This window comes from Anopheles merus, chromosome 3L (assembly GCF_017562075.2).
Source record: "Anopheles merus strain MAF chromosome 3L, AmerM5.1, whole genome shotgun sequence".
Lineage (NCBI taxonomy): Eukaryota > Metazoa > Arthropoda > Insecta > Diptera > Culicidae > Anopheles > Anopheles merus.
In genome coordinates this window covers 3,045,091-3,058,153 of record NC_054085.1, presented here as the reverse complement: position 1 = coordinate 3,058,153, position 13,063 = coordinate 3,045,091, and the positions used below count along the sequence as shown (strand labels likewise).

The following is a 13,063-nucleotide window of genomic DNA, read 5'->3' as shown; positions in this document are numbered from 1 at the left end:
AGTGATCGGCATATTCAAGCACTTACCAATTACCCTATGCCCACTAACCTGAAGCAGCTTAGGCGTTGCCTTGGGTTGTTTTCATATTTCCGACGCTTTGTTCCCTCCTTCTCTTGCATAGCCAAACCTATGACAAAACTACTTCAGAAGGATGAAGCATTTAATTTCGATTCAACTTGCGTACACGCTTTTGAAACCCTACGTGACAAACTTGTTCATTCCCCTGTTCTTTCCATCTTCGACCCAAAGCGAGAAACTGAATTACACTGTGACGCGAGTTCTTTTGGTTTTGGTGCCATACTCCTTCAAAAACAAGATGACAATAAATTACACCCTGTCGCTTACTTTTCCAAAACCACTTCAAAAGATGAGTCCAAGTTACACAGCTATGAACTTGAAACTCTTTCCATCATTTACGCTCTTAAGCGCTTCCACACTTATGTTCATGGTTGAAACCCTTAAGAACCGTAATGCTTCCGCTAAGATTGCCAGGTGGTCCTTGTTTCTGGAAGATTACGATTACACCATCTGTCATCGCTCAGGTACCTCTATGCCCCATATCGATGCACTGAGTCGCACCGAAGCCGTGGGTGCCATCGGTGAGATTGACCTTGACTTCCAGCTTCAAGTAGCTCAGACACGTGACCCATCTATCGAAGCTCTTAAACATCGGTTAGAATCAGAAGAAGTTGACGGATTCTTACTTCAAGATGGGCTTGTCTATCGCGACATACCTGATGGTCAACCTCAATTGTATGTCCCTTCGGAAATGGTCGACAACGTAATTAGACACATTCACGAGCGAATTGGCCACCTAGGCATTAACAAAACCTTTAGCAAAATTAGTCAGCAGTATTGGTTCCCCCATATGAAGCCCACCATCGACAAATTCATTAAGAACTGCCTCAAGTGTATTGTTTATTCTGCACCTCATCATACTAATGCCCGAAATATGTACAGCATCCCTAAAGAACCTTTGCCCTTCGATACAATCCATATCGATCATTTAGGTCCACTGCCTAGTTCCCCTTTACGCAAGAAGTACATACTTGTTGTTATCGATGCTTTCACTAAATTAACCAAACTTTACCCAACCTCTTCCACTAATGCAAAAGAAGTGTGTTCTGCCCTCTCTCAATACATGTCTTACTATAGCCGCCCTAAGCGGATTGTTAGCGATCGTGCTACTTGTTTCACCTCCACCTTGTTTGAGGACTTTTTGGAATCGCATAACATTAGTCATGTCCTCAACGCCACCGGATCCCCACAAGCCAATGGACAGGTAGAACGGGTGGACCGCGTGTTGCGTCCCATCCTTAGCAAACTATCTGATGCTCCAGACCAGGCCGATTGGGTGTCCAAGTTGCGATCAGCTGAGTATGCCTTAAACAATACCTTCCACACATCTACGAACTTCTGCCCCTCTGTCTTGCTCTTTGGAGTTGAACAACGCGGTAAGATTCCGGATGAAATAGTCGAACACTTAGACGAAAAATTTGACCAAGTGCCTAGGGACTTAGGAGCCATTCGGGCTAAAGCGTTAGAAAACATAGAAGAATCTCAACGGAAGAATGAGGATTATTTTAGCAAGAAGCATAAACCACCGCAATGCTACAAAGAAGGTGAATTAGTAGCCATACGTTATACCGATACGACCGATAGCGGTAATAAGAAGCTCAATCCCAAGTTCAGGGGACCGTATGTCATTCATAAAGTGTTACCTCATGATAGGTACGTGGTACGTGATGTAGAAGGATGTCAACTCACACAACTACCCTACGATGGGGTTCTAGAAGCGAATAAGTTGCGGCGCTGGACCGAGTCCAGTGATTAGGAAATTGAGGGCAATTTATTGTTCAGGATAGCCGAGCTGTAACGTCCGGACTAATATCGCCCACTGTGCACTCAACCCGAACCCCAAACGCAGCGGTATATACGCATTGTATTTTGACCGCTGGAGCACCCGGTGTGCTAGATGAACTGTCATAGAATAAAGCTCTCTTCTTGGCGCGACATTGAACTGAACAGAGGTAAGCCACTGACTTCTGCGTATAATTATTTGTGTGCTCTTCCGAATTGTGCTAAATCTTATTAAAACGGCCAATTAACCTTCCGCCAACCGTAAAACGCTTGGTCGTTACACTATGATAGTTTATTAACCAGAATTACATCACTTTCATGAAACATAATAAAAAATGTTTATGTGTGAGCAATTTTTGTGAAACTGCTGCACTAGCCTGCCGAAAACTGGTACAGTTACCCTATATAAAAATAATATGCATTTAATACTAGCGGCGCCATCTATGTGTCAGACCGGGGACTTATCAGCCAACCTGTTGTATCAAACCGATTCGTTTGACAGATAAATATGTGCGCAATCTGAGATTGCACATAACCGTAGCAATAGACGATGCGCAATCTCAGATAGCGCATATATTTATCTGTCAAACTGGTCAGTTTGATATATTTATCTGTTAAAAAAAAATTATATATCTCGGACATATAATCTTGAAAATTTATGCGCAATCTTGGCGCAATCTGAAATTGTATGGAAATGACGTTTATAGCTCAGGGTTGGCTACGCGAATTGACATATATTTTGATAAAACGAATATAATCGCAATCTCAGATTGCGCATCGTGTATTAATACGGTAAGGTTTTGAAGCTGTTGAAATATAACGAATAAATTTTCATGAAAATTTCACATTTTTTAAAAAGCATTGATTGAATTTCGTTCTATATTATATTTGAATTATATTTTTTATGGCATGAATTAAGGAATTATGGTAACCGGCTTAGGAACAGTCAACGCTTGAAGGATAGAATATAAACATGGGAATATCCCAAGTGACATTATTTTGCAGATTGTTAACGTTTTTCGAGTTGCTGGAAGCTTAAAGTCCCGCTGCGCAAAGCGATCGAACACTTCTCAACCTCTCGCTCAATGTAGCTAGACCCGCACAACAATATCGTAAAGTTTTTGAGCCTGCTTTCTAGCTCGCTTTCCGCCGAAACCGATCGAAAAAGCGAGCAGAAATGTCCGAAGAATCGATCGAAGCTCTTGATCGGTTGAAGCATTTACGGTATTTCGAAAGAGCGCGCTGTATGAGTTCATCTCTTTCTGACAAAAAGCTCCGATACGCGACTGTGTTGGCGCAAAAATGATGATTGCCGAAAACTAGTTCAGACCCACGTACTCTTTCTCCCCTCCTTCCCCTTTTCTTCATCCTTTCACCACGCTTCATCGTTATTGGTTTTTGCTCTCTAGCTACACTGAGCGAGTAGCTGACAAGTTTTCGATCGCTTTGCGCAGCGGGCCGCCATGCAATTGACAGCGATTTGCGAGGGCGCGCGAAGGCTCGCATGCCATACAAGTTCACCGCCCCAGAGCCTTCGCATTAAAGAGCTTGCGAGCCTGGGTAGTTTTTTCACCCCTAGTTTTAGCAGTTATAATTATAGCACTCCGAGAGCAGGTATAACATTGAAAATTATAGCTTACTAAAAACCTACATTTTGAGATTTTATTTGGCAAAAATCCACAAAAATTTGAGAAGTAATCTTTTCGGCGAATAACACCTAAACAACAAAAACTTATGTATGAAAAATATAGATTATTTAATGACCTTATGATTTCGAGCAGATGATACGACTCTCAACCCTCGCAATGTTTGACGGGTTGACTGAACCGATTTTGGTTAATATTTGACCCGGTCAATACATAAACCTTGACATTACATGCCGTCATTCCTACACAGACCTTGGTCTGTTGTCGAGTTCCATGGTTGCCGGAGCGCCGGTTAAGGTAGATGGCAGCAAGACTTATCGCGCTTGAAAAACAAAATCAAAGATGATTTGAGTTCGCGTCATTCGCTGTTGTCGAGCCAAAAGGAGTGAATTCCCTGTTTTGTGAAAAGTGCGTGATAAAGCCAACTGTACGTTTTTTTGTGCAACTGAGTAACATGTTTTGTTTGTTTCATAATAATGTATTGTTCAGAATAATTCCGATGGGTGGCATGATGTCTCAATATGTATCATGTTTCTTTTGAATTTTCCATAGTGTTTCTCTCAATAATTTGGCTTAAACTTCGTTGTTAAATGTTGGTGAACATAATCGACTGGATGAGTTAATTGAATCATTTATGTTTTATTCCATTGTTGGTAAGTAGAAATCGATAGACAAACCATAATTGGTTTTTCATCACAGTAGTGCGCAATGTGAATTGTTAAATCATAGTACATAAGCACATCAAATTAATAAAAAAAAAATTGGCACTCATTTTTATTTCTGTTTTCGATTATAAATTAAACCTCTTTTACGGCCTCACGATTTTGAGAAAACAAAGGTAAATTGTTAGCTTTTTTCATATCTTGGTTAGAATTAAAATTAAACTAGAATTAACAAAATTAAAAAACTGGTACAACAACAATTTTTTTCATAGAATAAAAAACTGTGAAGGGACAAGTTCAGCTCGGCGCTGATTTCCTTCAACTTTTCGTTCCGTCGGCATCTAGACCGCAAGCAGTTGGTTTTGAACCAAACATGCATACAGAGAAATTTTGTTTTTGCTATAATTTCAACTCTACTCTGGTCATCAAAACTGTTGTGTGTGGGATGTGGTCCTGTCAACTGCATCAATTCTTACAAGGCTTTTGTTTACAACCTCAACCACAATCAACCTTGTTGAGGGCCATTTTGACGCTACCTTTAGATTGAGTGAAAGTTCAAATCTCGATTTAATAAGAAAATACTATTGAAATATATGAAATTTCTGCAGCTTTCTTTTATTGAATCTTGGTTTTCATCTTTTAGAAGTAAAAAAAAAAAATAATCAGATAGAAAAGAAAGCTATTCAATTTCATGTGGGCGGTCCCTTGATACAGTCGTCAACTCGAAAGACTCAATAACATGTCCTTCATGGGTTCAAGCCCAAAATGAACCGTCCCCCCGTAGCAAGGATTGACTATCCGGCTACGTGGTAATGAATTAAGTCTCAAAAGCCTGTATAGCCCGGCATGTCCGCGTAGGACGTTGTGCTAAATAGAAGAAGATTTAATTTAACCTTACCCAGTCCTCACGGGCCGTAGTTTGGAGACCCCATAGGTAGATTACAGCTAATGTTTTGATATATTTATTTATTTATTATTTATTATAATTCTTATTACCGTTATCTGGCCGGAGGTCTACATAACAATTCTAAGCTTATAAACTAAATCGGACCAACCTCGGACCTAATCGAAACGTAAATACGTGTCATAATATGATCATAAATAAATTAGTCATTATACCGAAAAAGAACAAATAACAAACGATGATTTCAGGTAAACTGATAAATAGACAAATAGATGAATAAATAAATAAAGAACCTAAAGCTTCCGGTCGTCAATATGTGCTACGCAAGATTAACTTAAGATTACTGACACTAACGCTGAGGTCGACTATGTGTAATTGATCTTTGGAACCAAATTATGTCGACCCAAATTCTGTTTTAAATAATGCTCTTGGTCTTATGTTTCGGCTTGGAGCCGAAAAGTGAATATTATCTAGAATGGACGTGGCGCCAATTCATCCGCTTGTAAGCTTGTGTAAAACGAAACAGACGACAAAAAGACTTTCAGCTTAGTTATTTTTAGTTTGTTTATTTACCATTACAAAGGTATGTGTTATAGGCACAAACATACACTCGCCCTCTTTGGCGGTTTCTACAGCAGCAAGCTTGAACAAGATTGAGCTGCTCAGCGAATTTGACGAAAATCAACGTCTTTAACACTTCCCAGAAATATTAAAACTTGCTCGGAATGGCAAGGCTGGCTAAAAGCAGAATATTTTGGTTTTAGGGCATGCCCTTCAACGATTAGCTGTGCGCCCTGTTGTGTTGTGGTGTGGTACATAACGATGGTGCCCTCATTTGTGATGTACCACTGATCGCGAAAATTGGTTCGCAACATCAATCCTTTCCTCACAGTGGCAGTTATCTCCTTGCCTTTAACCTTTTGGGTGGAACATTCTGCTGCAGTTGCTGGATTGCATTCTTTAGCAACATCAATGTGCTCTAGCTCAATCAGTCGATGAACAGCTTGTGCTAGGCTGTTCCTCCCAGAATGGACCAATTTTCCCACACCGTGCAGCTTCGCCTCGTAATTGTATGCTGATGTGGTGTTAATGTCCCCAAATCGAAAAACGTCAAAGGTAACCGTGCAGCAGATTATGCACATTGCTGTTCACAAGCACAACATCAGCATAGTCTGCCACAAACTGCTCCAGCAACGATGCTGCATACTCGCATTTGTTCTTATACTTGCATGGTTCGACGTGGAGAGGAATATGATCGCAACAAACAACAGCATGAAATGCTGGTACGCTGCATCGCAAAGTCTGTCCTTCAGTACCACGAAACCTGCATAATGCAAAAACAACCTGTATTCGGATGCCTTCCACAGCTTGACATAATGCAAGTTTCGCAGCCTTCGTTGGAAGTCTGAAGGCAGGCTTAGACGATGAAGATGTGCCGACATTTTACGCTGGTGCTGTCGGGACAACTTAAACTTTACCTCTGGATGGCCGTTAATCCATATGTCCATTTTTCTTGCCAGCACTCCCTTATCAATCAGGTCCATGCAATCTACCACAAAATCCAAAATCATATGACAGTTTATCATATCGGATATTGGAGTAGGGTGGATGATATGGTCCGGGTACTTTCCATCACAGAACAAGTACATCACAGTCCATTTCTTGGTACTCTTTACTGCACGGGAAATACACACATTTGCCCTTCCACCGTGCATTTGTGACAGGCGCTGTATGAATTATGGCCTTTCACACCTATTAAATGAATTACAAAAAAAAAACTTACATAAGTTGCGATACTAAATTTCTCCAAATAAACTTAAGCTTTCCTTTTATAAACGATCTTGCTGGTGCATCGGCAATGATGGCTCGCAAGCAGATCCAATATAACTGCTGCCCAATTGCCAAATGATTTTTCTGAAGATCGTTCATCTCCTCCACAAACCGCCTTAAATACTCCTCTTGGGAGTGTGGTTTGGATTTGCCACAGAATATGGCTACCACCATAACGGGAGAATCGGGCAGGATAAAAACAATCATCAAAATCAGCCAAAACTGAGACCGACTGCTTTTGTAGAGCGGCATACCATCTACAAAAAAGTCGATCTGCAAAAAAGTCGAACCCTTGACTAGAGGTTTTACATTGCTAAAAAAATCGAACATACACACTAGTGAGAACACGGAACAATTTATTGAACGTAATCAAAAACTTAGTGACTTTTCAACACTTACCGATAATATTGCTGCAAACATGTGGCCACACCTCTGTCCCAAAGACGTCCTCCGCCGATGGACGTTATCTCCGCTTCCGTCGACACCGGTATGTGCATCAAGGTCCGGGGATCGCGTGGCAATTTGCAGTGCGATTGGTGTTGCCTAATGTGGGCAAGTGAAAGGACCAAGGCTCTATGCGTTTGGCTGGTTGGTAGTGCCCACAGTGTCAAGCGATCCTCAAACGACGCTTCACCGAACGGACGATCTTGCAGCGGCACCTCGTGGGGCAAACCATCGTCCGTATCGGTATCAGTACCGCTGCTGTAGCCCATCGCACCTTCCTGCTTACTATCGCTCATCAATGATGGAAGATTTTCTGTACAGTAAAAAAAAAGACACAATGAGCGTCAAGTAATTGATAAAGAACGAATTACAATCATTGCCACTTACCGGACACTTCCATACGTTCGAAGCCTTCGTCGCTTACCAATGGCAAAACATCAACAGACACGTGACTATCTCAAATAGCCAAAAACAAAATTTACTTCACCAGACACAATTTGGAACACATTTAATCAATCCTATTTTTCACTTTTTACATTACACTTACCCATTGCCGTTGATTACAGAAGGCTAGCACATGCACATTCCTTCTCCCATTCCTGCAAGCACCGCTTCAGCAAACGATCTCGTGCATGGTACACGATAGCACTTCGCTTATCACGACGTGTTGCCATTATCACAGCACTTGCTTCATTTTCGCAACGATTAATTGAAAACTTTACGGGATCGGTGGGAACGGATTGTGCACTCTATCAAATGATGATCAAATCTCGTTAGAGACTTTTATTACAATTTCTAGGCGCCAAACGCGATCGAATCTGACAACATCCTTACTTACTTACTTACTTATCCGGTGCTACAACCGCTTTGCGGTCTTGGCCTGCCTCAGGAGATCCCCGAAACCGCTCGCGGTCACGCACCTTCGTCTGCCAGTCCATTTTCCGGCCTCAATGGCGGACGCTTCCACGCCATCTTGCCACCTCAATTTGGGCCCACCACGCCTCCTCTGTCCTTGCGGACGGCCTAAAAAGACTTTACGGGCTGGGTCGTCCGTTTCCATGCGTACAACATGGCCAGCCCACCGGAGCATGACGAGCTTGATACGCTACACGACAGTGAGGTCGCCGTACATCTCGTATAGCTCGTCATTATAACGGCTCCTCCATTGTCCTTCCACACATACGGGGCCAAGTATCCTTCTGAACATCTTCCTCTCGAACGCGGCTAAGAGAGTTTCGTCAGATTTGGACAGTGTCCATGTCTCAGAGGCGTATGTGAGTACCGTTAGTATATAGGTACTATATAGTCCCAGCTTCGTCCGTCGCAACAGGCAGACGAAGGTGCGTGACCGCGAGCGGTTTCGGGGATCTCCTGAGGCAGGCCAAGACCGCAAAGCGGTTGTAGCGCCGGATAAGTAAGTAAGTAAGTAAGGATGTTGTCAGATTCGGTCGCGTTTGGCGCCTAGAAATTGTAATCAAAGTCTCTAACGAGATTTGATCATCATTTGATAGAGTGCACAATCCGTTCCCACCGATCCCGTAAAGTTTTCAATTAATCGTTGCGAAAATGAAGCAAGTGCTGTGTTAATGGCTACACGTCGTGATAAGCGAAGTGCTATCGTGTACCATGCACGAGATCGTTTGCTGAAGCGGTGCTTGCAGGAATGGGAGAAGGAATGTGCATGTGCTAGCCTTCTGTAATCAACGGCAATGGGTAAGTGTAATGTAAAAAGTGAAAAATAGGATTGATTAAATGTGTTCCAAATTGTGTCTGGTGAAGTAAATTTTGTTTTTGGCTATTTTAGATAGTCACGTGTCTGTTGATGTTTTGCCATTGGTAAGCGACGAAGGCTTCGAACGAATGGAAGTGTCCGGTAAGTGGCGATGATTGTAATTCGTTCTTTATCAATTACTTGACGCTCATTGTGTCTTTTTTTTTACTGTACAGAAAATCTTCCATCATTGATGAGCGATAGTAAGCAGGAAGGTGCGATGGGCTACAGCAGCGGTACTGATACCGATACGGACGATGGTTTGCCCCACGAGGTGCCGCTGCAAGATCGTCCGTTCGGTGAAGCGTCGTTTGAGGATCGCTTGACACTGTGGGCACTACCAACCAGCCAAACGCATAGAGCCTTGGTCCTTTCACTTGCCCACATTAGGCAACACCAATCGCACTGCAAATTGCCACGCGATCCCCGGACCTTGATGCACATACCGGTGTCGACGGAAGCGGAGATAACGTCCATCGGCGGAGGACGTCTTTGGGACAGAGGTGTGGCCACATGTTTGCAGCAATATTATCGGTAAGTGTTGAAAAGTCACTAAGTTTTTGATTACGTTCAATAAATTGTTCCGTGTTCTCACTAGTGTGTATGTTCGATTTTTTTAGCAATGTAAAACCTCTAGTCAAGGGTTCGACTTTTTTGCAGATCGACTTTTTTGTAGATGGTATGCCGCTCTACAAAAGCAGTCGGTCTCAGTTTTGGCTGATTTTGATGATTGTTTTTATCCTGCCCGATTCTCCCGTTATGGTGGTAGCCATATTCTGTGGCAAATCCAAACCACACTCCCAAGAGGAGTATTTAAGGCGGTTTGTGGAGGAGATGAACGATCTTCAGAAAAATCATTTGGCAATTGGGCAGCAGTTATATTGGATCTGCTTGCGAGCCATCATTGCCGATGCACCAGCAAGATCGTTTATAAAAGGAAAGCTTAAGTTTATTTGGAGAAATTTAGTATCGCAACTTATGTAAGTTTTTTTTTTGTAATTCATTTAATAGGTGTGAAAGGCCATAATTCATACAGCGCCTGTCACAAATGCACGGTGGAAGGGCAAATGTGTGTATTTCCCGTGCAGTAAAGAGTACCAAGAAATGGACTGTGATGTACTTGTTCTGTGATGGAAAGTACCCGGACCATATCATCCACCCTACTCCAATATCCGATATGATAAACTGTCATATGATTTTGGATTTTGTGGTAGATTGCATGGACCTGATTGATAAGGGAGTGCTGGCAAGAAAAATGGACATATGGATTAACGGCCATCCAGAGGTAAAGTTTAAGTTGTCCCGACAGCACCAGCGTAAAATGTCGGCACATCTTCATCGTCTAAGCCTGCCTTCAGACTTCCAACGAAGGCTGCGAAACTTGCATTATGTCAAGCTGTGGAAGGCATCCGAATACAGGTTGTTTTTGCATTATGCAGGTTTCGTGGTACTGAAGGACAGACTTTGCGATGCAGCGTACCAGCATTTCATGCTGTTGTTTGTTGCGATCACAACACCACATCAGCATACAATTACGAGGCGAAGCTGCACGATGTTGGAAAAATGGTCTATTCTGGGAGGAACAGCCTTGCACAAGCAGTGCATCGATTGATTGAGCTAGAGCACATCGAGGTTGCTAAAGAATGCAATCCAGCAACTGCAGCAGAATGTTCCACCCAAAAGGTTAAAGGCAAGGAGATAACTGCCACTGTGAGGAAAGGATTGATGTTGCGAACCAATTTTCGCGATCAGTGGTACATCACAAATGAGGGCACCATCGTTATGTACCACACCACAACACAACAGGGCGCACAGCTAATCGTTGAAGGGCATGCCCTAAAACCAAAATATTCTGCTTTTAGCCAGCCTTGCCATTCCGAGCAAGTTTTAACATTTCGGGGAAGTGTTAAAGACGTTGATTTTCGTCAAATTCGCTGAGCAGCTCAATCTTGTTCAAGCTTGCTGCTGTAGAAACCGCCAAAGAGGGCGAGTGTATGTTTGTGCCTTTAACACATATCTTTGTAATGGTAAATAAACAAACTAAAAATAACTAAGCTGAAAGTCTTTTTGACGTCTGATTTGAGGAAAGAAACGGGCTACTTTTATCGACTAGTTTTTCGTCAATTATCATTTTTAATTAGAAGGAAAGTGGCATATTACAATTTGTACCAAATTTTATTAACAAAGATAAACCTGTTTCCATCTACGTTCGAATCTCGTGCCATTTGCATCGAATCGCAAACCGCCTGCTTCGAATCACATGCCACTACGATCGAATGCGTGCAACCATGGTTGAAAAGCGTTCCACTACGGTCGAATCGTGTGCCACTACGAACGAATCGTATGCCGCTGCCATTGGATTTCTGCAAGGTAGAGCATAGTAAACTGTTTGTTTACGTTTGCAAACTGCTTTCTTCTTCGCTGATAGTAATACGTTTGTCAAATTCTAATAACAGGTAATTATTCACTGATTGCACGTAAAATCCTTGTTATCAACGAATATTGTGGCCCCTTGTTGATGGTAAAATCCATGTTTTCAACAAATATTCGGTGTTCGTTTACTATGCTCATGCTTTCAGAAATCCAATGGTAGTGGCACACGATTCGACCGTAGTGGAATGCGATTCGATCGTACTGGCACGCGATTCAACCGGGGATGCATGCATTCGATCGTAGTGGCATGCGATTCGAAGCAGGCGGTTAGCGATTCGAACGTAGCTGGAAACAGGTGTAATTACTTGCAATGAAGGAACTACATTGCAAATTTTAAAAGAAAAGGCTCGTACAATTAATGTCAGATCATCATTTTTTTTGTTGACTTGTCAATAAGATATGCGTAGCCTATCGTAATGTGTCACTGGCATTTCATTTGATTGCATGTTTAGAGTATTTAGTTTATGAAAGACAGTAACGAAAAAAGTGTTTCCGTTTTTATGCATGTTGTTTCAGTGTTATGCTATCATAATGCTGATAAATATAAAAATAATAATAAACGATTAAATAAATCCTATGTACAGTAGGTGACCGCTAACTGGATGTGTTTTAACTGGAGTGCTTTTTAACTGGAGGTTCGCTAACTGGAGTTACTATCAGTTAACGAACACTTAAACGTCAAAACATGAATCATCCGGAATTTCATGAAGAGAAATTTGTCGCAAATGTGCATTTTTCAAACAAATTTAGGGTCTTTGGCCTACGTTTGCTATTAATTTATGTTATTACACGAATTACTATACTTTATATCAACATAAATGAAAAAAAAGTTTGGTATGTTTATTCCAGCCAACGCCAATCAAAACAATCAATCCATAGAAACGTCACTCCAGTTAGCGAACATTGTTCGTTAACTGGAGCTTGTTTACCTCTCAGTTAGCGGTCACCTACTGTACATGGATCATATCTTCTTTTTCTTCTTTTGCACAACAACCACTGTCGGTCAAGGCCTGCCTGTACCCACTAATGAAGTGAGCTTGGCTTTCAGTGACTTATTGTTACCATAGCAGGATAGTCAGTCCAAAGTATGGAGGCACGGTCTATTCAGGACTTAAACCCATGACGGGTATGTTGTTAAATCGTACGAGTTGACGACTGTACCACCAGACTGGCCACATGGATCATATCATATACAGGGTGTTCGAGATAAATTTGACAGTTTCAGAGGGAATAGGAAAGGAATTTTCATCAAATTTATGTTAAATATTAAACAACTAAATTTTTCTACAAAGTTTAGCTTACCATGTTTGCTGCATTTTTTATTCGAAGTACCCCTCCTCCACGTGGATGGCCGCCTGCACCCGCTTCCGGAACAGCGCGCAAGCCCGGACAACCATGCCTCTGGGGATGGCCGCAAACACGGCCTTTATTCTGGCCACCAGCTCCGCTTTGGTATTGCAGGACGCCCTGTTGGTGTCCCGCTCAACTGTGCCCCACACAAAGTAATCCATAG

General features: G+C 42.1%; 2 protein-coding genes across 2 annotated transcripts; one reads left to right on the top strand and one right to left on the bottom strand.

The window, feature by feature from the left end:
* Positions 1-6,851: 6,851 nt before the first annotated feature.
* On the bottom strand, positions 6,852-7,652 carry LOC121598736. Its single transcript, XM_041925973.1, has 2 exons — positions 7,302-7,652; positions 6,852-7,215 (listed from the first exon to the last, which is right to left on the bottom strand). The coding sequence occupies exons 1-2, from the start codon at positions 7,640-7,642 to the stop codon at positions 6,852-6,854; spliced, it is 705 nt and encodes a 234-aa protein (XP_041781907.1). The 5' UTR covers positions 7,643-7,652.
* A 1,403-nt stretch (positions 7,653-9,055) lies between these two features.
* On the top strand, positions 9,056-11,793 carry LOC121598733. The gene is made up of 5 exons (XM_041925972.1): positions 9,056-9,059; positions 9,151-9,219; positions 9,294-9,651; positions 9,738-10,097; positions 11,697-11,793. Exons 1-5 carry the CDS (start codon positions 9,056-9,058, stop codon positions 11,791-11,793), a joined length of 888 nt encoding a protein of 295 aa, XP_041781906.1.
* The last annotated feature ends 1,270 nt before the right edge of the window (positions 11,794-13,063 follow it).

Bases quoted from the DNA above. Each gene is read 5' to 3' on its own strand.
- LOC121598736 (XM_041925973.1), bottom strand. From the start codon at position 7,642: ATGAGCGATAGTAAGCAGGAAGGTGCGATGGGCTACAGCAGCGGTACT. The intron at 7,216-7,301 runs GTAAGTGTTGAA...CGATTTTTTTAG, and splicing joins TGTTTGCAGCAATATTATCG to CAATGTAAAACCTCTAGTCA.
- LOC121598733 (XM_041925972.1), top strand. The intron at 9,652-9,737 runs GTAAGTGTTGAA...CGATTTTTTTAG, and splicing joins TGTTTGCAGCAATATTATCG to CAATGTAAAACCTCTAGTCA. The intron at 10,098-11,696 runs GTAAGTTTTTTT...TCATGCTTTCAG, and splicing joins AATTTAGTATCGCAACTTAT to AAATCCAATGGTAGTGGCAC.